This window comes from Myodes glareolus, chromosome 9 (assembly GCF_982192425.1).
Source record: "Myodes glareolus chromosome 9, mMyoGla1.1, whole genome shotgun sequence".
NCBI classification, from domain to species: domain Eukaryota; kingdom Metazoa; phylum Chordata; class Mammalia; order Rodentia; family Cricetidae; genus Myodes; species Myodes glareolus.
The window spans coordinates 15944420-15964175 of NC_142034.1; the positions used below are offsets into that span (position 1 = coordinate 15944420).

Here is a 19756-nt window from a genome sequence, read left to right on the forward strand (position 1 = left end):
GAAACTAGCTCTTGCAGATCGGGCTGGCCTCAAACTCAGAGATCCTCCTGTCTCTGTTTCCCAAATGCTAGGAGTAAAGGCGTGCGCCACCATTGCCTGGCCTATCCAGTGCTCTTAAATGCTGAGCCCACACTCCAGCCCAAACTTTTTCTAAAAGATTTTTAATGGGCATGTTCACACATGCCTCTAATTCCAGCACTCGGGAGGGAGGCAGAGGCAAGTAGATCTCTGTGGGTCTGAGGTCAGTCTGGTCTACATAATGAGTCCCAGGACGGCCAGGACTACATAATGAGACCCCGTCTCAAAGAGCAGACAAAAAGATTTTGAAAAAGAATGTATGTATGTCTGTGTGTATTTATGTGTACCATATGTGTTCAGGTGATGATGAGGCCAGAGAATGTCAGATCTATTGGAACTGGAGTTACAGTTGTGAGCTTCCTGCTATGGGTGCTGGGAATCAAATCCAGGTCCTCTGCAAGAATAGTAAGCACTTTTAACCACTGAGCTATCTTAACCACTTTCCCCTATTTTTTAAAGACAAGATCTTATACAGCCGAGACTGGCCTTGAACTTACTGTGTAGCAGAGTTTGGCGAACTCCTGATCCTTCTGCCTCTACTGCCCAAGTACTAGGATTCCAGGCAGGCACCACCACACCCAGCAGCACAGTTTATTTAAAAAGTAACACTATCAATCCCCCACTGTCGAATGCCATGTGATGGGCTTCTATGGGTTTTTATTTCACATTCATCTCAATCGCAGGCATCATGAGAGACAGTTTATGATATGGAGACTTAGATTGGAAGGTTAGCAACTAGCCTAATGATTTCAAAGTCACCCAAGTGGCAGAACAAGAGATACCCCAAGACCTGTTTAGTTTGTCAACCCAATGCATTTTAAAGTTCGACTCCTAACCCCTGTGCCCGGCTTTATTTATCTAAAATACTTACCGCTGAGAATATCATGTACTTACCTTGTTCGCTGTGTGTATCCAACCACTAGAATGTTAGTTGCTGACAGCAAAGACCTCTTCACTCTTGTGCTCAATGCTATATCCTTCACTCCCAGCCCAATAGGAATGTAGCACTATTGTTAAATGGAGGACTGGGCTGAGCCCTGTGTTAGTGTTTCTGAGGACGAGGTCAGCTCTTCTCAGTTCTCCACTGAAGGTGTTCATTCCTTCAGTAACTTCCTCCAAACCCCTAAGGTCTGAGCATGTAGTCACAGCCGCTGTCCCCAAGTCTTACAGGTAGGCAGGCTGTCAACTGGCCGGTGGAGGAATTAGCACACTATAGCAGATCCTCCTGTTGTAGGGTGTGATGTCACGTGCTAGCAACTTAATAAGCTGTTTATTAATTTATTTATGAGACATCCTCATCATGTAGCCCTGGAACTCTCTCTGTAGACCAGGCTGGCCTAGAACTCAGAGATCCGCCTTCCTCTGCCCCCTGAATGCTCGGATCAGAGGTGTGCTCTTATCACGCCCAGCATGGATAATATTGATAATGATAAATATTTGGAGTGCCCTTGTTTAGGTATTTTTGGGGGGAGGGGTGAGGTAAGGGTTTTTCATTGTAGCCTTGGCTGAAGGCATACGTTCTTTTGCTGGAGGAGAAACACTATCACCTTACCACTGACACATTTTGTATGCTGGGCTGGGTTTTAAGAATGGAGAGCCGACTTTGCCTTTGAAGACTTCAGATACAAACAGGCCAGCTACGGCCGTTTCTTGTAGCTGTAATGAACTTCCAAATGCTAGTATACTTTCTCTTTAGTCATCTGCCTAGGACAACTTCCTTCTAGGCCTGATCCCTTTATTCCCCCAAGGTGAAGTTCAGTTTCCTCTCTGTGGGCACTGCTGCTAACAGTGTTTCTGAACTGAGCATTGGGTGGAAGTTCTTTGAAGTTGGACTCTTGTCAGCACTGTTATCTCCCCGATGCCCAGCAAAGGGTCTTCCCTGCAGTCGATACTTGTGGAAGCCAGGCATTGTGTGCACACCTGTACTCCAACACCTGGGAAGTGGAGCTAGAAGGGTCAGATGTTCAAGGTCATCCTTGGCTATTTAGTTAGTCCAAGGCCAACCTCGGCTGCTTGAGACCACCTCTCAAAAAAAGAGTGGACAAATGGATGAATGAATCCCCATAGACTGAGATGCAAGAAGGGCCTGCAGTGAGATCTCAGGTTCAGAGTGAGGCCTGGCTCTGTAAAGCCATACCCATCAGGTGCGTGAGGAGCAGGCGGGTAGGAGTTGATTGCGCTAAAAGCAGCTGGACCACAAGCATCTCAAGGCAGTGGATGTGGGTGGTAACCACACATCTCCCTCCTTCCCCACTGTTCTTCAGAGCTGTTTCCCAAGCCAAAGCTGGAATTCTCCTCCAATCTTCTGGACCAAGGGAATAGATTGGATTTGTTCTGCTCTGTCCCGGGGACACCTTCAGCCAACTTCAGCATCCAGAAGGAAGATATGGTCTTCTCTCAGGACCAGAATTACAGCATAATTGCCAGGGAGTGGGACAGCGGAGTGTACAGCTGTACTGCAGGCATCGGCAAAGTGGTCAAGAGGAGTGACCCGGTACAGATAAACGTGTGTGGTGAGTGTGTTCCCAGCTCTTCAGATACACGATGGCTGAGTCGGAGCATGGAGCGGGTGGCCAGCCGTCCCCAGTGTGGTTTCAAAGGTTGACCAGGTTCAGGCAGGTGGAGAATTCCATCAAGGGCCAACAAAATGACTTACTGGGTAAAGGTGCTTGCTGCCAAGCCTGATGACCTGAGTTCAATCTCTGTGACCCACAAGTTGTTCTCTGACCTCCATATTCATTCTGTATGTGTGTATGTGTACACTGGTGTGCCCATATGCACAATCACACGTGTGTGTATGTGCACGCACACACACAAATAGATAAATGAATGTAAAGGAATAAAATTAAATAAAAATTAAGGAAAAAGACTGGTGGGAAAGGAGAGTCAAAGAGAACAAGTGTGCATCCCTGGAGAACGGAAGAGAAGTAGGCTCGACCAACTTAAAGGCTGTTGTGACAGCTGCTGTCGTGGTCTTGGAATTGGGAGGATTCTGGCTTTGGAAGTGGGCACCCACTCTTAGATCAGGGAGAAAACACACCCACACCCTGACTGTCCAGAAGGTACAGTGTAGAGCCAGACTGCTCAGACTTCTGTGTACATATAAGACCTGTTTAGGAGGCATAGTAGTAAAAAGATAAAAAAAGAAAAAAGTACACATGTATAGTATAGTGTAGTATAGTATAATATAGTATAGGAGTACACATCTATAATCCTAGGTTGAGGCTGAGATTGCTGTGAGTTCAAGACCAGCCTGGACTACATAGCAAGGGCCTGTCTCAATCCTCCCTGACACCCAACGTGAAAGACCTTATATTTAAAGAAGAAGATGAACCTTTAATCCTAGCACTCAGGAAGCAGAGGCAGGAGGACCTCTGAATTCAAGGCCAGCCTGGTCTACAGAGCGAGTTCCAGGACAGAAGGAGCTGCTGTTATAAGAGAAGCCCTGGGGGGGGGGGGGGAGAGAAAAGTCTCTAGATGGATGTGGTGAGGCAGGCAGGAGAATTGCTGCAAACCTGAGAGCAATATTCTTGTGTCAAAAAATAAACACACAAGGGGTCTGGAAAGATTACTCAGTGTCTCAGTGTTTACGGGTACTTGCTGCTCTTGCAGGGGACCTGGGTTCAGTTCCCAGCACCCATGTCATTCACAAGTAGCCACACCTGGCTGGTGGACCAGCTCTTCCACCTCTGTTCTCCTAATATTTCTTCATCTTTCTTCCTCCTCACCCCCCCCCATTTCTTCTTCCCATCCTCCTTTTGAGACAGGATAGGGGTACACTCTGTAACCCAAGCTAGCCTCAAATTTGTAATCTCCCTGCCTATCCTACCCTCCCAGGAGTGGGATTGCAGATACACTCCACCACACCCAGCTATCATTATTATACTTATAGAAATTAGGTTTAAAAAATTGGTTTTGATCTTTTTAACAAGGGGTCTCACTATGTAGCCCTGGCTGGCCTCAATCTCACAAGTCTCTTTCTGCCTCTACTGCCCCTAAACTGGAAATTGAACTTGAGACCTTACACATGCTAGGCAAATGCTCTACCACTGGGCTGCATTCCCATCTGTCTACAGTAGTTCATTTTTTCCTTTGTTACCAAACTCACTCACACAGATGAGCATCGCCTGGCAGCCTTTTAGGAGCCCCTTAGTGATAAATAAGTCAGGCAGGCGGGCATTTGAAATCATGATCTTGATGGAGAAAGCCAAGCCCAGAGTCTGCAGAAGAAAGGTCCTAGGCTGGGTTATTGTTTCTGTTTTATTTGGATTGTTTTTTCTCTGCTGTTCTAGAAATGCCCTCTAAGCCTAGGATTTTCCACGACGCCAAGGCTGAGCTCATCAAAGGACATGCCATAGCCGTCAGCTGCCAGTCAATCAATGGAACGGCGCCTGTCACTTACAGGCTTCTAAAAGCCAGAGACGTCTTCCATACTCTCACGGTGAACTCCAATCACCCAGTCACCTTCACAGATAAGCCCACCAAAGACGTGGAATACCAGTGCCTAGCGGATAATTGCCATTCTCATCCTCAGCTGTTAAGCGAGATCCTGAGGGTCAAGGTCATAGGTAAGCCACGGTGCCGTGAGGACCTAGAGTGGGGCTTTAGCGGGGTGGAAGATTTGGAGTCAATTAGGGATTATGAGGCCAACAGGGATGGTACCTGTGCACCCCACACGGCAGATCAAAACAGAGCCAAGCCCCAGCAAGTGCATCTGGGAAATGTCTGGGGGCTTTTGTCATCGCTGCTGTGATCCATTTTGACCTTTCAAGTGACAGTTGGATCCCCTGCAAAAGGAAGGTGCCTGCACTTGAGGAGCAGCTGATATTGTGTATTTGGGCTTCTTTGTTTTTTTGCGCCTTTTCAGGTGAATAGAGAGTCACCCCCAAGAGCTACAGGCCAGAACTCTTTTCTGCCGCGGACCTTGGGGGAGCATCCAGGTCACACGGGAAACCTGTCGCAGGCAGAGTTGCAGACCACCGGCTCGTGGGAATCGCCTGGGATTCTCACCGTGCTCTTGGGGACGGAGATCTTTCCCTCAGTGTCTGACTTGTGCCCTTGAGTGGCCTTTGTCGTGCCATTGCCTGCCTTGCTCTGAATCCCATTGATAGACACTTTGCCAGCCTTCTTCCTCTGTCACTTGCCAACTTTTGTTTAACAACTCTGTGTCATCAACACGTCATGAGTGAACACGCACTGTTTACATGTGCTGGAGTGGGCAAGCACTGTCCACAGGATAGGAGCAGTGGGAGAGGTAACCAGGCCTATAATCCTAGCAAATTATCCCCAGTAGGTATCTGTAAATAATGGTAAAATAGCACACGAGAGTCATCATAGTTTTGCCCTTGGATCTGCAATGAAGTCACTAAGACTTAGAGCAAATACATGGTTGTTGCAGAAAATTTCAAAGACAGTTAACTCTGTTCTTTTGTGTCTAGAATTAATTTTTAAGCTTTTTCAGGTTTTTAAGTGGATTTTAGTTGGCCACCTTGGGCGCCAATCTGTTGCAGGGGGGAAGTCGCTTGTTGGTTCCCAGCCGCCCTGCAAGCTTAGACCCGAAATAATCACACAGAAATTGTATTAATTAAATTCCTGCTTGGCCCATTAGCTCTAACTTCTTGTTGGCTAACTCTTACATCTTAATTTAACCCATTTTTATTCATCTGTGTATCGCTAAATGGCAAAGATTCAGCATGTCTGACTCTGGCGGTCACTCCATTGCTTCTCTCTTACTCTGCCCTTCTTCCTCCCAGCACTCAGCCTAGCTTTCCCTGCCTACCTAAGTTCTGCCTTGCTCTAGGTCCAAAGCAGTTTTCTTTATTCATTAATGGTAATGAGGACTCCCACATCACATGGTGGGTGGTGGGCTTGGGATTTGAACTCAGGTCTGGCTCCTGATTCCACTAATCCCTTTTGCTTCCCGGTGGGAAGGGCTGTCAGGTTTGGCAATGTGCTCAGTCTGTCTGTCTCCTTGTGGGACCACCACCATCCCAGACCTGATGCATGGCTTCCTTCAGATCTCACCAGCCTTGGTGCTCAGAGAGGTGACTCACATCTGTCTGCTGGCCAGTCCATTGTCACTAGCAGGGAAGGTGATCTGAGATAATAACATAGGGCCAGAATTTGAAGGGTTAAGAATGCTACTGAGGGAAGGGGACACAGTGGGGGGCACAGCGAATTTGACTCTCTGAGTCTTCAGGTGGGAAGGGAGCCCTGAGGTTCTGGTTCCAGGAAGCTGTCTGGACAGGAAGCTTCTATTTAGGTTTCAATGCTCAGAAGTAAAAGCTGAGTGTGGAGGTGAAATCTCAAGAGTGGAGATGGAGGGGCCAGAGAGATAGCGTAGCAGGAGGAGGTGCCTGCCCAGCCTGATGACCTGAGTTCAACCCCCAGGACCCCACATGGTGGAAGGAAAGAGTCTCACAAATTGTTCTCTGACGTCCACACAGATATTGTGGCTTGTGCACACTTGTGCAAAGAATAAACAGATCAAGGTGTTATTTTTTTTTTAATAGTGGAGTTGGAAGACTGAGGGCCAACTTTCCAGAAAGTCCTTATTTCATCATCAAAACAAGTAGTAAGGGAGAAGGTAACAGAGAAGAGTCAGCTTCGGAGACAGCGCATGCCAGCTTGTGAAGCCATGTCAATAGGAGGAGCTGGGCAACAGTCCGGCTGCAGGAGGCTAAAGCCAGGAAGCTGCATGAGGGACGGATGACCTCCTCCACTGAATTTACTCTGCTGGGCCGTGAACTCAGGGGCCAAGTGACCTTTCCAGTTTCTGTGAGACTAGAGATAGCCATTCAGTTTCAAAAGCAGATGGGTGTCAGGGGCTGGGGGCACACACCTGTAATCAGACACAGGAAGACCTGGAGTTCATGACCAGCTACTTGAGACCCTATCTCAAAAGAATAAAGTAAAACAAGGGCAGCGTGTGGTGGTGCACACCTTTAATCTCAGCATTTAGGAGGTAGAAGCAGGCAGATCTCTGAGTTCGAAGCCAGCCTGGTCTACATGCTGAGTTTGAGGCCAGCCAGGGCTACATAGTGAGACCTTGTTTCAAATAAATTAATGGACAAATTAAATAAAACAGAAACAGCTAGGCGGTGGGGGTGTATACCTTTAGTCCCAACACTTGGGGGCAGAGGCAGGTGGATTTCTGTGAGTTTCAAGTCCAGCCTGGTCTACAGAGCAAGTTCCAGGACAGCTAGGGCTACACAGAGAAGTTCTGTCTCCAAAAACAAGCAAGCAACAAAAGAAGAAAAAATGACAATAATAAACCACAGTAATGAAACCAGATGGATGGAGGCAAACTTCAGGGATGGCAAGGAGATGGGCAGTGAGGCTGTGAAAGCAAAGAGGAAAAAGGAAAGAAACCAGGGTAAAAGCCACACATGTGTAAGCAGGAGGCAGAGAGAAATCATTCAAACATATGCACATACATATGCGCACACACACACACTAGCGCGCATGTGCATGCACACACGTCTCCAAGAGAAAATACGATCTTGTAGTGTTGCTTTGTGGCTGGTTATACTCAAGGTGGGACGGTGGGGTATGTCCCTAGTGTGTAGGAAGAGTTTTTAACAGGACCTCTGGCTCCCCAATAAGCACACAGAGACTTACTATTAACTATAAATGCTCGGTCAATAGCTTAAGCTTGTGACCAACTAGTTCTTACAGCTTAAATCAAGCCATATTTCTTATCTACGCCCTATCACGTGGTGGTACCTTCTGTCAGCACGGCATATTCAGCTTCTCTCCACGTCTCACTGGATCTCACTGGCAACTTCGCCCTCTTTCTCTGAGCACTCTTTTTGCCCGCAAGTCCTGCCGAACCTTTTCCTTCCTAGCTATTGGCCAATCAGCTCCTTATTAAACACATATTCACAGTGTGCAAAGAGATTGTTGCGCAGTGCTGGGATCCTGTGTTTGATCAATAGATGAGGACAGGGGGTGTCTGTTACTGTCTTTCTGGGCTTAATCGGGGAAGGGACCACGTAGAAGTGGGGAGCAGAGGACTCAAGTCCTAGACTGGGAGAAAAGTGGACAAGGAGAAGTGCCTTTTCCATGTTCCTTCCCCACGTTCAATTTCCTTCCCCTCCCTCTTGAGTTCTCTGTGACTGGGCCTTCCTATGCCTCTATGTTGTGCTCTAGCCTGGAATATGAGATCCTTCTGTTCCCACCTCCCAAGTTCTGGGCTCATGGGTGTTCACCCCATACTACCTCTGCCCCCTCTGCTCAGGGCTAACCCTTTGCCTGCTTTTCAGCCGCGGTGAATGAAGTTACGCTTTCTATCCTGTCGAGTACCGAGGTGCAGTCTGGGGATGAAATGGTGCTTCGATGCTCCGTGAAAGAGGGGACTGGCCCAATCACGTTTCAGTTTTACAAAGAGAAAGACAGCAGACCCTTCCACGAAACCATCCTGAATGAAACTCAGGCATTTTGGATTGAGAAACAAGCTAGCAAGAAGCAGGAGGGACGTTACTATTGCGTGGCCTCCAACAGAGCCAACTTTGCGACAAGCGACACTCTAACGGTCAGAGGTGAGTCCAGGCCTCACCAGCGAGGTGTGGTATAGGGGCCTCCAAGGGGCTGAACGCGTTCACGCACCTTGTGAAAGGGGAAGGCGTAGAGACTAGTTCATCTGAGTGAAGGCGACGAGAAGAGACCGGTGTCTAGCCAGGCGTGATGGCACACGCCTTTAATTCCAGCTTTCTGGAAGCAGAAGCAGGTGTATCTTGGCGAGTTTGAGACCAGCCTTGTCTACAATTCAAGTTCCAGGACAGCCTGAGCTGTTACACAGAGAAACCCTGTCTCGGGAGAGAGAGGTTACACAGAGAAACCCTGTCTCGGGAGAGAGGGAGAGCAATTACTGATCAGTTACAGGTGGCCGAAGCCTGCTCATACAAGCTGGAGTGGAAAAAAGATGATTAGCTATAAGGAACTGAAAATATTTTATCCAGTTCCAAGGATCTGACAGAAAGACACCAAATGTCCATCCATGAGCTAATTGTATCCAAACACAGGCGTGTTTATAGGAGCCTAGCTATGTGTTTGACTAGGAGAGTTCTATAGAGACGGAGGAGGATGGAAAGACACCCCAAAGGGGGCAGCATCTCAGGAAAACTGGCTTGGTACCTTGTTGAAGACTATAGTTGACCTTGGCTTCTAGCAGAAACCCCCGTCTCTGCAGGCCGACCCCAAAGCAAGGCATGTTTTGGGACATGCAAAATTGGGTCTGTGTTGCTGCTTAAATCTGCTGCTACTTCTTGCTGTCAGAAGAAAAACGTGTGTTTCCTTTCTTCTCCCCCACTTCCAGTCTTTCTTGCTCCGTGGAAGAAAGGGCTCATTGCCGTGGTTGTCATTGGAGTGATCATTGCCACCTTGATAGTTGCAGCCAAATGCTACTTCCTGAGGAAAGTCAGAGGTGAGCACCTGTCCACAGGTCATTCTCACCAGGAAACTGGCCATGGCTGAGAGGCATCCTGGAGGAGACTGAGGAGACACCCACGAAGTCTCCTTCTTGGGATCTTACTTTGATAATTCAAGGTTCTGGTGGGCATCAAGCTTTTGCTCCTCATGAAAGTGGGTGCTTATTTAGTTGGGCAAGCCAGCTGGGGAGAGCATGGTGGCATGTCTAATGTAGTCAGAGAAACTATTTCTTAGAGTGTGCTGTGGGGGGGGGGGGTGCACACGCATACACACACATGCACACACACACACTCACACCGTGTACCTCCCAGATAATCTTATAGTTAGTGCCATGATCTTGTACCATGTATATTCGTGGGAACTAGGAACACCAGCTGGCACTTAGGAATTGGGTCTAGCCCAGGCTAAAGGAAAATGACAGGCAATACCAGTGTCTTCTGGGGGACTGGGGTTGGGGTGGTGAACAGAATGATGGAGAGGTGGGTTCTTAGGAGTCTCTGGTGCTGCTGTCTGGGCTGGGAGGGCAGATGGGACAGGGAGAGGTCTTTGGTCCTTTTTGAGGTAGGAAAATTGCCACTCCTTTAGAAATAGACAGACCTCAAAGAGACCTCTTCCCAAGGCTGACCTGACTTTGGTCTCAGGCCAGATTGGACCTAAAAGCACAGGAACTGGCCAGGCTTTGCCTTTTGCAGTCATCACAAATCAAAGCAATAGCTACCTGCTTCTCGGGGAAACTGGGTCCTGCACCTGGTCTTGGTCACATGCTATGAACTAAAATTGCTTCTGGCTTAAACGATACACATATGAAGAAACTATGTAGGGTCTCTTGTACAGCCAAGGGAAGGGGAGAAGGGTGGAGCTCAGTGATGGTAGCATTTTGCAGTGCTGGGACGCATTCTCAGCTGCATGAAAATAAGCAAAAGTTTCCAGGGGACCCCGCTCACCCCTCCTTTCCGCTCATTGTGAATGTGTTTGATTTCATCTGGAGCATTCTCTCTTTTTCTCACTCCTAACCCATCTGCTCCCTTACCTTAGGCTACCCTCAGTTGAGCTGAGGGTGCCCTTGAACTTCAGATCCTCTGCCTCCACTTCTGGAATGCTGGGATCGCGGCAAGCACGCGTTTCATGTGATGGGGGACTGAGCCCATGAATTGTGCATGCTTGGTAAACACTCTACCAACCGAGCTACACCCCCAGCTCCTCTTTCCCCTTCGTTTTTATGGGTATTCAGTCTTTAAGAGAGTCAAGGGAGAGACTGTATAGAGTTGTACTGACCTGGATTTTTCTTTCATTTTTAAAGCCAAGCAGAAACCTGTGGAGATGTCCAGGTCAGTGTCCTTGTAAGGGGCTGGTGGGCTGCTTTAAGGGTGGGGCTGAATTTGTAGGCACAGTTTGGTCATAAGGAAATTGTTGGAGATTCTTGGCAAATTCATAAAGAATAAGGGCCTTCATTATAACGTGTATGTGTTTGTGTGTGTGTGTGTGTTTGTCTGAATTAATGGAAGATTGCCTATATTACATACTTAGAATAACAGAGTTAATCTATTTGGTTTGTTTGTTTTTTTAAGACAGGATTTCTCTATTTTCTGTGTAACCTTGGCTTTCCCAGAACTCAATCTATAGACCAAACTGGCCTTGAACTCACAGAGATTCACTTGCCTCTGCTTCCTGAGTGCTGGGATTAAAGGCATGCACTACTACAACCTGGCAAGAACTGGTCTATTTAAAAAGAAATAGTTTACCATGCTGGAGAGATGGCTTAGCCTCCGCAGTAGCCATAAACCCTGCATATGTACGTACCACACACAAATACACACACACACACACACACACACACACCTAAAAATAATAAAAATTTTAAAATGTTTTTTAAAAAACATTTTGTTTTTATTTTGAAACATGATCTCACATAGCCAGACTGACCTTAAATTCCTGACCCCTTGCCTCTACCTCCCAAGGGCTAGGATTACAGGCATGGAATCCTCGGATTACATGATAAGCTTTTTGTGTCTTTGTGTGTAGCCCTGGCTGACCTCAAACTCACAGCCATTCTCCTGCCTCAGCCTTCCCAGTGTTGAGATCACCAGCGTATAATAGGCATATTCTTCTTGCTTTCTTCTCTTGATCTTCCTTTGGTGGTTTTGTTGATTTGGGAGAACAGTGAAAAATATTAATATCTATTTTTTTCTTTTTTTTTTTTGATTTTCATGTGAAGGCCAGCGGCTCCACTTCTGAACTCCAACAGTGAGAAGGCTTCTGACCCCAATGTGGAAGCCAACAGTCATTACGGTAAAGCCAAGGCTTCCTATAATTACTAAGAATTTTACCAACTCAGAGTGGGTGGGGTTACGGCAGAAAGGAAGCTGTGGCTTCAAGCCGTGTCGCCTAGCTAATCCGCTACTGGAAGATGAGCTAATAGAAACCCAAACTGAAAAGGACAGTTCTGTTTTCACCCTATTTGGAATAAGAAATGGGAACTAATTGTAATGCTGTTGCCTCCAAAGACTGAAATTGACCTGTAGTTTTCAGACCGCCCTTGTGAGAAAGAAACCAGATGTCAAATTAAGTTGTTGGGAACACATCTCAGACGGGATTTCCACCACTTCACTTCACTCTGCCACAGAGGGAAACCAAGGGAAACACTCTGCTCTTCACAGAGGCGTTTTTTGGGAAGTGCTGAGATGCCACCCCACCCCTGAGACAGGGTTGCTCTGTATAACAGTCCTGGATGTTCTGGGACTCAGTCTGTAGACCATGTTGGCCTGGAACACACAGAGATCCACCTGCCTCTGCCTCCTGAGTGCTGGGGTTAAAGGTGTGTGCCCAGCTTGGGACATCATCCTCATGCAGACCTCAGTTGAGTGAGGCTGCCCCCGTGGGTCTGTGAAAATGTCACTCAGAGCCAGGAGTGGTGACTCATGCTAACATTCCAACACTTGAGTGAGACATCAGGAGGATCACTACGAGGCCATCTTGGTCTACACAGTGAGTTCCAAGCCAGTTAGGGCTACATATCAAGACCTTATCTCAAAATACAAGCAATAAAAACCCCAAACCAACTATTTAAATAATGATAATACTAATTAGTTCATCCACACGTTAGAGAACCATGTGTCCTTGAGGAATAGTATTTATAATATCCATAAGAATTTTTTAATGATTTGTTTTTATTGTATGTGTATTCGTGTTTTGCTCTCACATATGTATGTGTGAGGGTGTTGGATCCCCTGGAACTGGAGCCACAGACAGTTGTGAGCTGCCATGTGGGTGCTGGGAATTAAACCCCAGTCCTCTGGAAGAGCAGTCAGGACTCTTAACTGCTGAGCCGTCTCTTCAGTCCCGTATACAGATTTTTTTAAAGCAAAGGGCATGCTAAAATGTTTGTTTGCTTGCTTGCGTTGTTATAGTGCTAGGCATGAGCCAAAGCCTCACACAATCCAGGCAAGGGCGTTACCACCCACCAAGCTCCGCATTTTGTTTTGCCTGTGCCCCCTGAGGTGATAACCTAGAGATACTATTGCTTCTTTAAACCATACTCTCGTCAGCCCAGTTTCCTAAACGCAGAGCGTCACCTAACTATCAGCTTTTGCGTTTGCTGTTAGTGACTGGTCCTTTCTAGAAAGAAGCTTAATTTTTAATGACTTCGCTTACAACTAACCAGTCTGACTTCCAAATAACTCTCAAACAAAAGTGCCCCCTATCAGCCATGCATTCTGCCCAGCATTGAAAGGGTCCAACCACGGTTAGGAAAAGAACCACATAGCGGAGAGACATGCTTAGGAAAAGTCCACACAGCAGAGAGACCCAGCACCCAGAGGCAAGGGTGTTTTTCACCTGTATTGAAGCTGGGCAGTTGTGGCGCATGCCTTTAATCCCAGCACTTGGGAGGCAGAGGCAGGTGGATCTCAGCAAGTTCAAGGCCAGCCTGGTCTACAGAGTGAGTTTCAGGACAACCAGGGTTACACAGAGAAACCCTGTCTTGAAATCCCTCTCTACCCCCTCCCCCCCCAAAAAAAGGTGAAGAGTAATAGTGGAAGATTTCCACACACAGGAAGAGCACAAATGTGCACGCGCACACGAGCAAACACACACACATGCACATGCGCTCGTGGTTCCAGGAAACTAATTTCCACTGCCCCTCACTGTGAGTGTTGTTTTGCACCAGGTTATGACGATGTTGGAAACGATGCAATGAAGCCCATCAATCAAAATAAAGGTAATTATTTAAACGCTTTATTAGAAACTTTTACATTAAAAAATATTCACAAACAGCTGTGTGTAGTGGCACACTCCTTTAATCCCAGCACTCAGGAGACAGAGGTGAGTGGATCTCTGTGGGTTCAAAGCCAGCCAGGGTTACATAGTGAGTAGTAAGAACCTGTCTTTAAAAATAAATACCCACAGGAAAAGACAACTTAAACTCTGAGGTGACTGGATAATTTCTCACCCTTCTTAGAGGACCCATGTATGGTAAAGTATAGTGTTTCCTCTGAGGAGGCTAGCCGGTGTTCTGAATGGTAGTGTCTCCTGATCCAAGTGGAAATGAGCTGTTATATCTTAAAAAAACAAATAAACAAACAAAACCCCAATAGCAACAACTTCCTGGCACAAGTAGGAGGAAGTTTCTCTTGGGTGACTGAGGTGTGGAGTTCTTTAAGATTTTTTTTAAATATTTATTTATTTATTATGAATACAATATTCTGTCAGTGTGTATGCCTGCAGGTCAGAAGAGGGCACCAGACCCCATTACAGATGGTTGTGAGCCACCATGTGGTTGCTGGGAATTGAACTCAGGACCTTTGGAAGAACAGGCAATGCTCTTAACCTCTGAGCCATCTCTCCAGCCCCCTCTTTAAGATTTTTTAAGACAACAACAGTTTGCTTCTGCCTCAACAACAGTTTGCTTCTGCCTCAAGCTTAGCTGGCTTAAATCATGTTCTTAAAGGTGCTTTCTCTTCCATGCTGCTCTCATGAGAACTGAAACTCCTGATCCGCTTCTGTGGAGTCTCTTTGGCTACTCAACCTCTCTTAGCTGCTAGCAAGACTCCCCCACTCTGGGGCTGGAGAGATGGCTCAGAGGATAAGAGCAGTGGCTGCTCTGCCAGAGGTCCTGAGTTCTGTCCCCGGCAACCATCTAATGAGATCTGGTGTTCTCTTCTGGACCACAGGGATGTATGCAGGCAGAATATTGTATATATAATGAATAAATAAATCTTAAAAGAAGATTCCCCCATAAAACCAAAGCAACGCCAGGCATGACTTACCGCCTTTGATCCCAGCACTCAGGAGACTGAAGCAGGAAGACAGTTATTCAAGGTTAACCCTGGTTATCTAGCAAGTTCTAGCTGCCCTGGGATACACCTGACCCTGTCTCAAAAAGCAACAGGAGCTGGAGAGACCACTTGTGGTTAAAAGCACTGACTGCTCTGTCAATGGACCCAGCTTCAGCTCACATATAGTACCCCTAGTCCCAGAGCACCTGACATTGTCTTCTGGTCTCCTTGGGTATCAGACACAAACCACAGCGGCAGCAATAGCTTGAGTTGACAACAAAGTCATTTCCTGGCTGTCTCTCCCCACAGAGCCTGGTGGTTTCCTTACCTTGAATGCTCAATCTTCTTAGAATGCTCAGATGCTCCCACAACGTGCAAATCCTTTTCCATATCCTTGAGACTGGTGGGAGTTACCTGTGAGGGTCTGTCCCGGGCTGTTTTCCAGGTCTGTTAACCTGGTGGCTGTCTTCCCTCACTATTGAAACCTTGGCAGAGGTTCCATCCACACTCAGGTACTAGTAGTCAGAGAGGCTGCGGTGTCTGCTGCCTGGACCAGTATAGGGTTACCTGGAAGGAAGGTCCCTAGTGCGGTTTGATTCCTCTAGAGAGATGCAGCCTACACTCAAGGTGTTGTGGTTCCTTTGAACAGACCCTCAGAACATGGATGTGGAGTACACGGAAGTGGAGGTGTCCCCCCCTGAGCCTCACCAAGGTAAGCATACTCACCAGTTGAGTCAAGCCCACATTAGGCTCTGGGTTTGGATGTAGAAACCACATGGGAGTGCTGTGCACAGACGGAACTGTCAAGAGAGAGGTGTCTACAGACCTATTAGATGCCTCTGTCTTAGTTAGGGTTTCTATTGCTGTGAAGAGACACCCTGACATGGCATCTCTTATAAAGGAAAACATTTAATTGGGCTGGCTTACAGTTCAGAGATTTAGTCCATTGTCATTATGGTCGGAAGCATGGTAACATGCAGGCAGACATGGTGCTTGAGAAGGAGCTAAGAGTCCTTCATCTTGATCCACAGGCAATAGGAAGTGAACTAAGACACTGGACATAGCTTGATCTTAGGAAATTTCAAAGCCCACCTCCATGGTAACACACTTCCTCCAACAAGGCCACACCTCCTAGTAATGCCACCCTCTATGGGCTTATGCAGGCCAATTACATTCAAACTACTATAGCAGCTAAGTCTGAACTGGCCATGGGCACTCATGGGATGCCGGGTAGGCACTAAGAGTTAAGCACCTTCTTTGTCCGGAAGAGTCTTTGGGGGGAGCCCCCTCCACCTCGCAGGGAGCCAGCCTCTGCCTAGATGCACTATGTTCCTAGAACAGTTGCCTGTGTGGACCAAACGCTGTGTTAATCAGTTGCATGCCTCAGATCGGGAACGCAGGCCTGGAGGAATGGCTCGGTGGCTAAGAGCACATACTCTCCCGGAAGACCTGAGTTTGGTTTCCAGCGCTCATATCCGGTGACTCACAACCACCTGTAACTCCAGCTCCAGGGCTTCCAGGGCTCTGCTGGTCTCTGCAGGCTCCTCGCTCACACTTGCACACAACACCCCCAAACTCCAACTCCCCCACCCCCACATAATAATAAAATAAAATAGGGACGGCGTATATGCTACTTATTTTGTTTGCTGTGACCAAACGCCTAACAAGACCTTTAAGGAAGAAAGGGTTTATCTCATCCTTACCATTGGAGGAGATGCCATTCTTCAGATGGGGGAGGGCCTGCTGGAAGGGCCTAAGGCAGGTTTTCACACTGAGTCCCAGGAGAGCGAAGGAATGAGCACTGGGTGTCAGGTAGCTTTGTCCTTCTTATGCAGCCTGGGACCCCTGCCCCTGACACCGTGCCACCCCAATTAACCTAATGTAAAAACTCCTCCGCCACAGTCATGCCAGGTTTCCGTGGCGAGTCTAAATCCATTCAAATTAGAATGAAGATCACCCGTCCTAGAGGACTTTCCTGTCAGGGGGACTCTTGGGCAAAGTGTGAGCCCCCCTTTCAGCGGGGCATCAGGTCTGTGCCTCGGCTTCTTTATTGGGTGTGTGGTTCACTCAAGGGCAAACTGCCTGTAAGTCCCATCTCTGATTCAGCACTGAGAGACTGACTCACAGTAGGTGGGTCACAGCAAACCCTACAACATGGATCTCAGCAGTTTGGGGCCTCGGAAAACACATCTCCCAATCTTCCTCCACCTTAACCCACCCTTGGACTCCTGCATGTTTCAAAGGAACTGGCCCTTCCGGCCCTCGGGAGAAGTCCCCTGGACTGTTCCTGTCTGTCTTCCTTTGCATTGAGGCTAAGGCTGTGTTCCGGGTTCTCAGCCAAGCAGCACTGGGCTGTTTTCCAGACTGAGCCTGCCAATCATTAGCTGGAGTCACATGGTGATGGTGTCCTGAGGCTCTCTCTTGCTCAATGATTTAGAAGGAGTTCTGGAATTTTTCCTCTTATGCTTGCTGGGCACGGTTCTAGGTAGCACGTTAGTAGGCGTGTGTGTGAACTTTCCCGTCAGGGGGCGTGTCCTGTGTTACACTGCCCCTGTGTTGTACCCTTGGTCTCTTTCCCATGGCTTCTGGTCAGAACTGCCCCCAAAGGTGTACGTCGGAGATCTTAGCTCTGTGGGACCTGTGGCAGCCGTGTCCTGACTGGACCTGAGGGGTGGGAACGTGGAAGGCCTGTGGTTCTAGTTTGTTTTATAGTGAAGTGTCTCACTTGTTTTGGTAACCAAGAGAAGGTAGCAGTCACTGTGCAAGGCACAAAGGAATGGGTGGTCCCTCCCTGGAGCAGAAATACTAAAGAGTAGATAATGTCAGGTGATCAGAAGTGCTGGGAACGGGTAGAGTGGAGTACGGCTCTCTGGCCTTTTCTGGGTCATGCAAGAGAGTCTCTTGAGAGCCATAGTTTAAGCAAGCCTGGAGGTTGTAAGGAAGGGTGGGTTTAGGAAGACCCAGGGCACAGGAAAGGCAGTTTGGGCAGTCAGAGCTAGCTCATTTATTTTGGTCTGAAAGGAGAGCTGGCTGTGGTGGTACATACCCACACATAATCCCAAACCTTGGATGTGTGACACCAGAGGATCATGCATTCAAGGCCAGCTCAGGCTACATGAGACCCTGTCTTTAAAGTATCTGAAAGCCTGGGCGGTGGTGGCTCCCGCCTTTGGAGACAGAAGCAGGTGGAGCTCTGTGAGTTCTTGGCCAACCTGGTCTACAGAGTGAGTTCCAGGACTGTCAGGGCTACACAGAGAAACCCTGTCTCGGGGAAAAAAAGAAAACTATCCAGGAAGTTCATGTGTCTGCAGCGATAAAAAGGGGATGGATGAAGTCAGGAAGACGGGATGGTGGCAGGAACACAGGCCAAGGGTGTCAGAGTCCAACTCTAAATGCCTGGGGGAATGTTTCGGAAGGCTTTAGGCTGGGAAATGGCTGGTTCTAAGTAAATAAATATCCTTAGGGGATGGGGAGAAAACCCTTACCTTCCCAGTGTTTGGGTCTTGAGAGCCCACATAATCACTGAGTGGGCGTGGTAGCCCTCCTGTGATCCCAGGATTCCTCAGGAAGCACACAGGGGTTTCCCAGAGCAAGCTGGTTCAGTAAGTATGGTGAAGAACTATTTTTTTAGTTAAAAATAGATTTTTTTCATATACTATATTCTAATCAAGGTTATTCCTCCTCCCCAAACTCCTCAAATATGCTCCCCAACCTTCCCACCCACCCAAATTCACACCCTTTTTTCCTCTCATTAGAAAACAAACAGTCATCTTTAAAAAAAAAAAAGTGCCTGGATTAAAGTGGCACGCATCTTTAATCCCAGCACTCGGGAGGCAGAGGCTGTCAGATCTCTGTGAGTTTGAGGCCAGCCTGGTCTACAAGAGCTAGTTCCAGGACAGGTTCCAAAGTACTGAGAAACCCTGTCTTGAAAAACCAAAAAAGAAAAAAAAGAAAAAGAAAATGCAATACAATACAATAAAACCAACAAACCAGAATGGGACAAAACAGACAAATGGGAACCAAAGAAAAGCACAAGAAACGCACACAAACTCAGAGACACACACGGAAGTCCATGAAGACACAGAGGTGGAGGACTATTGAGGAAGAGTCCATTCCCAGTGTCAACTTCAGATCTCTATAAGTAGACACACAATCGCCCCAACACATGTACCCCCCCCACACACACACGCACACATACAGACACATATACATGCAGATACATACGTCTATAAAACCAAACTCAGGACAGCAAGGAAAAAGGTTTAAAGTAGAACAAGAATGGAAGTAGAGAGAAGTGTGCTATCACTGTGCAAGAGATGAGGTGGGGGATGGGTGGGCAAAGGGCAGGCAATGGATGGAGTCTACCTGTGTTTTGAGACTGATTGCAGCCCTTTACCCAGCCCAGAGCAGCCAGGACGCCCATGTTCCTTGCTGGAGTAATCGCGTGGATTGGATGACTGTGGTGTTTGAGGACTAGCTCTAGTTTGCCTAGGCTAAATCTGGGGAGTCTGTGTAGACTGTGATAGCTGAAACCGGAGTGCTCAGTCCGGCTGTCGCTGGTCCAGCCTGGGCTTGGAGTACCCTCCAGTCATCGTGTATCCTGGGCTTGTCAACACAGGTAGCAGCTTTTTTCTTCTTAAGAGCGGAAGTCAGGATTGTAGGTGAGGGGAAGGCTAGCATGAGGGCAGGATGGCCCACAGAGCCTTCCTTTCTCTTCCTGACCTCCATGCTCACAGAGCACCCAAGTGGATGGGGAGGAGTGTCGCCAGAGGGCATGGGGGACCAACCCCCTGCTTTCTGTCTGTGCAGAAGATCCCAAAGTCCCTATCACCCTGCCCTCTGACACTAGGCTTCTTCAATTCTCCCACAGAGGTCCAGGTCCTGGGTCTGGGCATGTAGAATTCTGAAGGCTGTACCTGGTACCTGGGGAGTTTGAGTTTTAACGGGGGGGGGGGGGGGGTGGGGGGAGGGCTGGA

General features: G+C 47.8%; 1 protein-coding gene across 4 annotated transcripts in view; it reads left to right on the forward strand.

The window, feature by feature from the left end:
• The window catches only part of Pecam1 (platelet and endothelial cell adhesion molecule 1), an 80351-nt gene that overhangs the window by 44328 nt on the left and 16267 nt on the right, over positions 1-19756 (forward strand). For all 4 annotated transcript variants that reach the window (XM_048446014.3, XM_048446016.3, XM_048446017.3 and 1 more), the window contains exons 7-14: positions 2343-2591; positions 4371-4646; positions 8343-8618; positions 9395-9502; positions 10808-10835; positions 11723-11796; positions 13673-13723; positions 15430-15492. In XM_048446014.3, the coding sequence (XP_048301971.2) occupies positions 2343-2591; positions 4371-4646; positions 8343-8618; positions 9395-9502; positions 10808-10835; positions 11723-11796; positions 13673-13723; positions 15430-15492 (1125 nt within the window). The remainder of the gene's footprint in view (positions 1-2342; positions 2592-4370; positions 4647-8342; positions 8619-9394; positions 9503-10807; positions 10836-11722; positions 11797-13672; positions 13724-15429; positions 15493-19756) is intronic.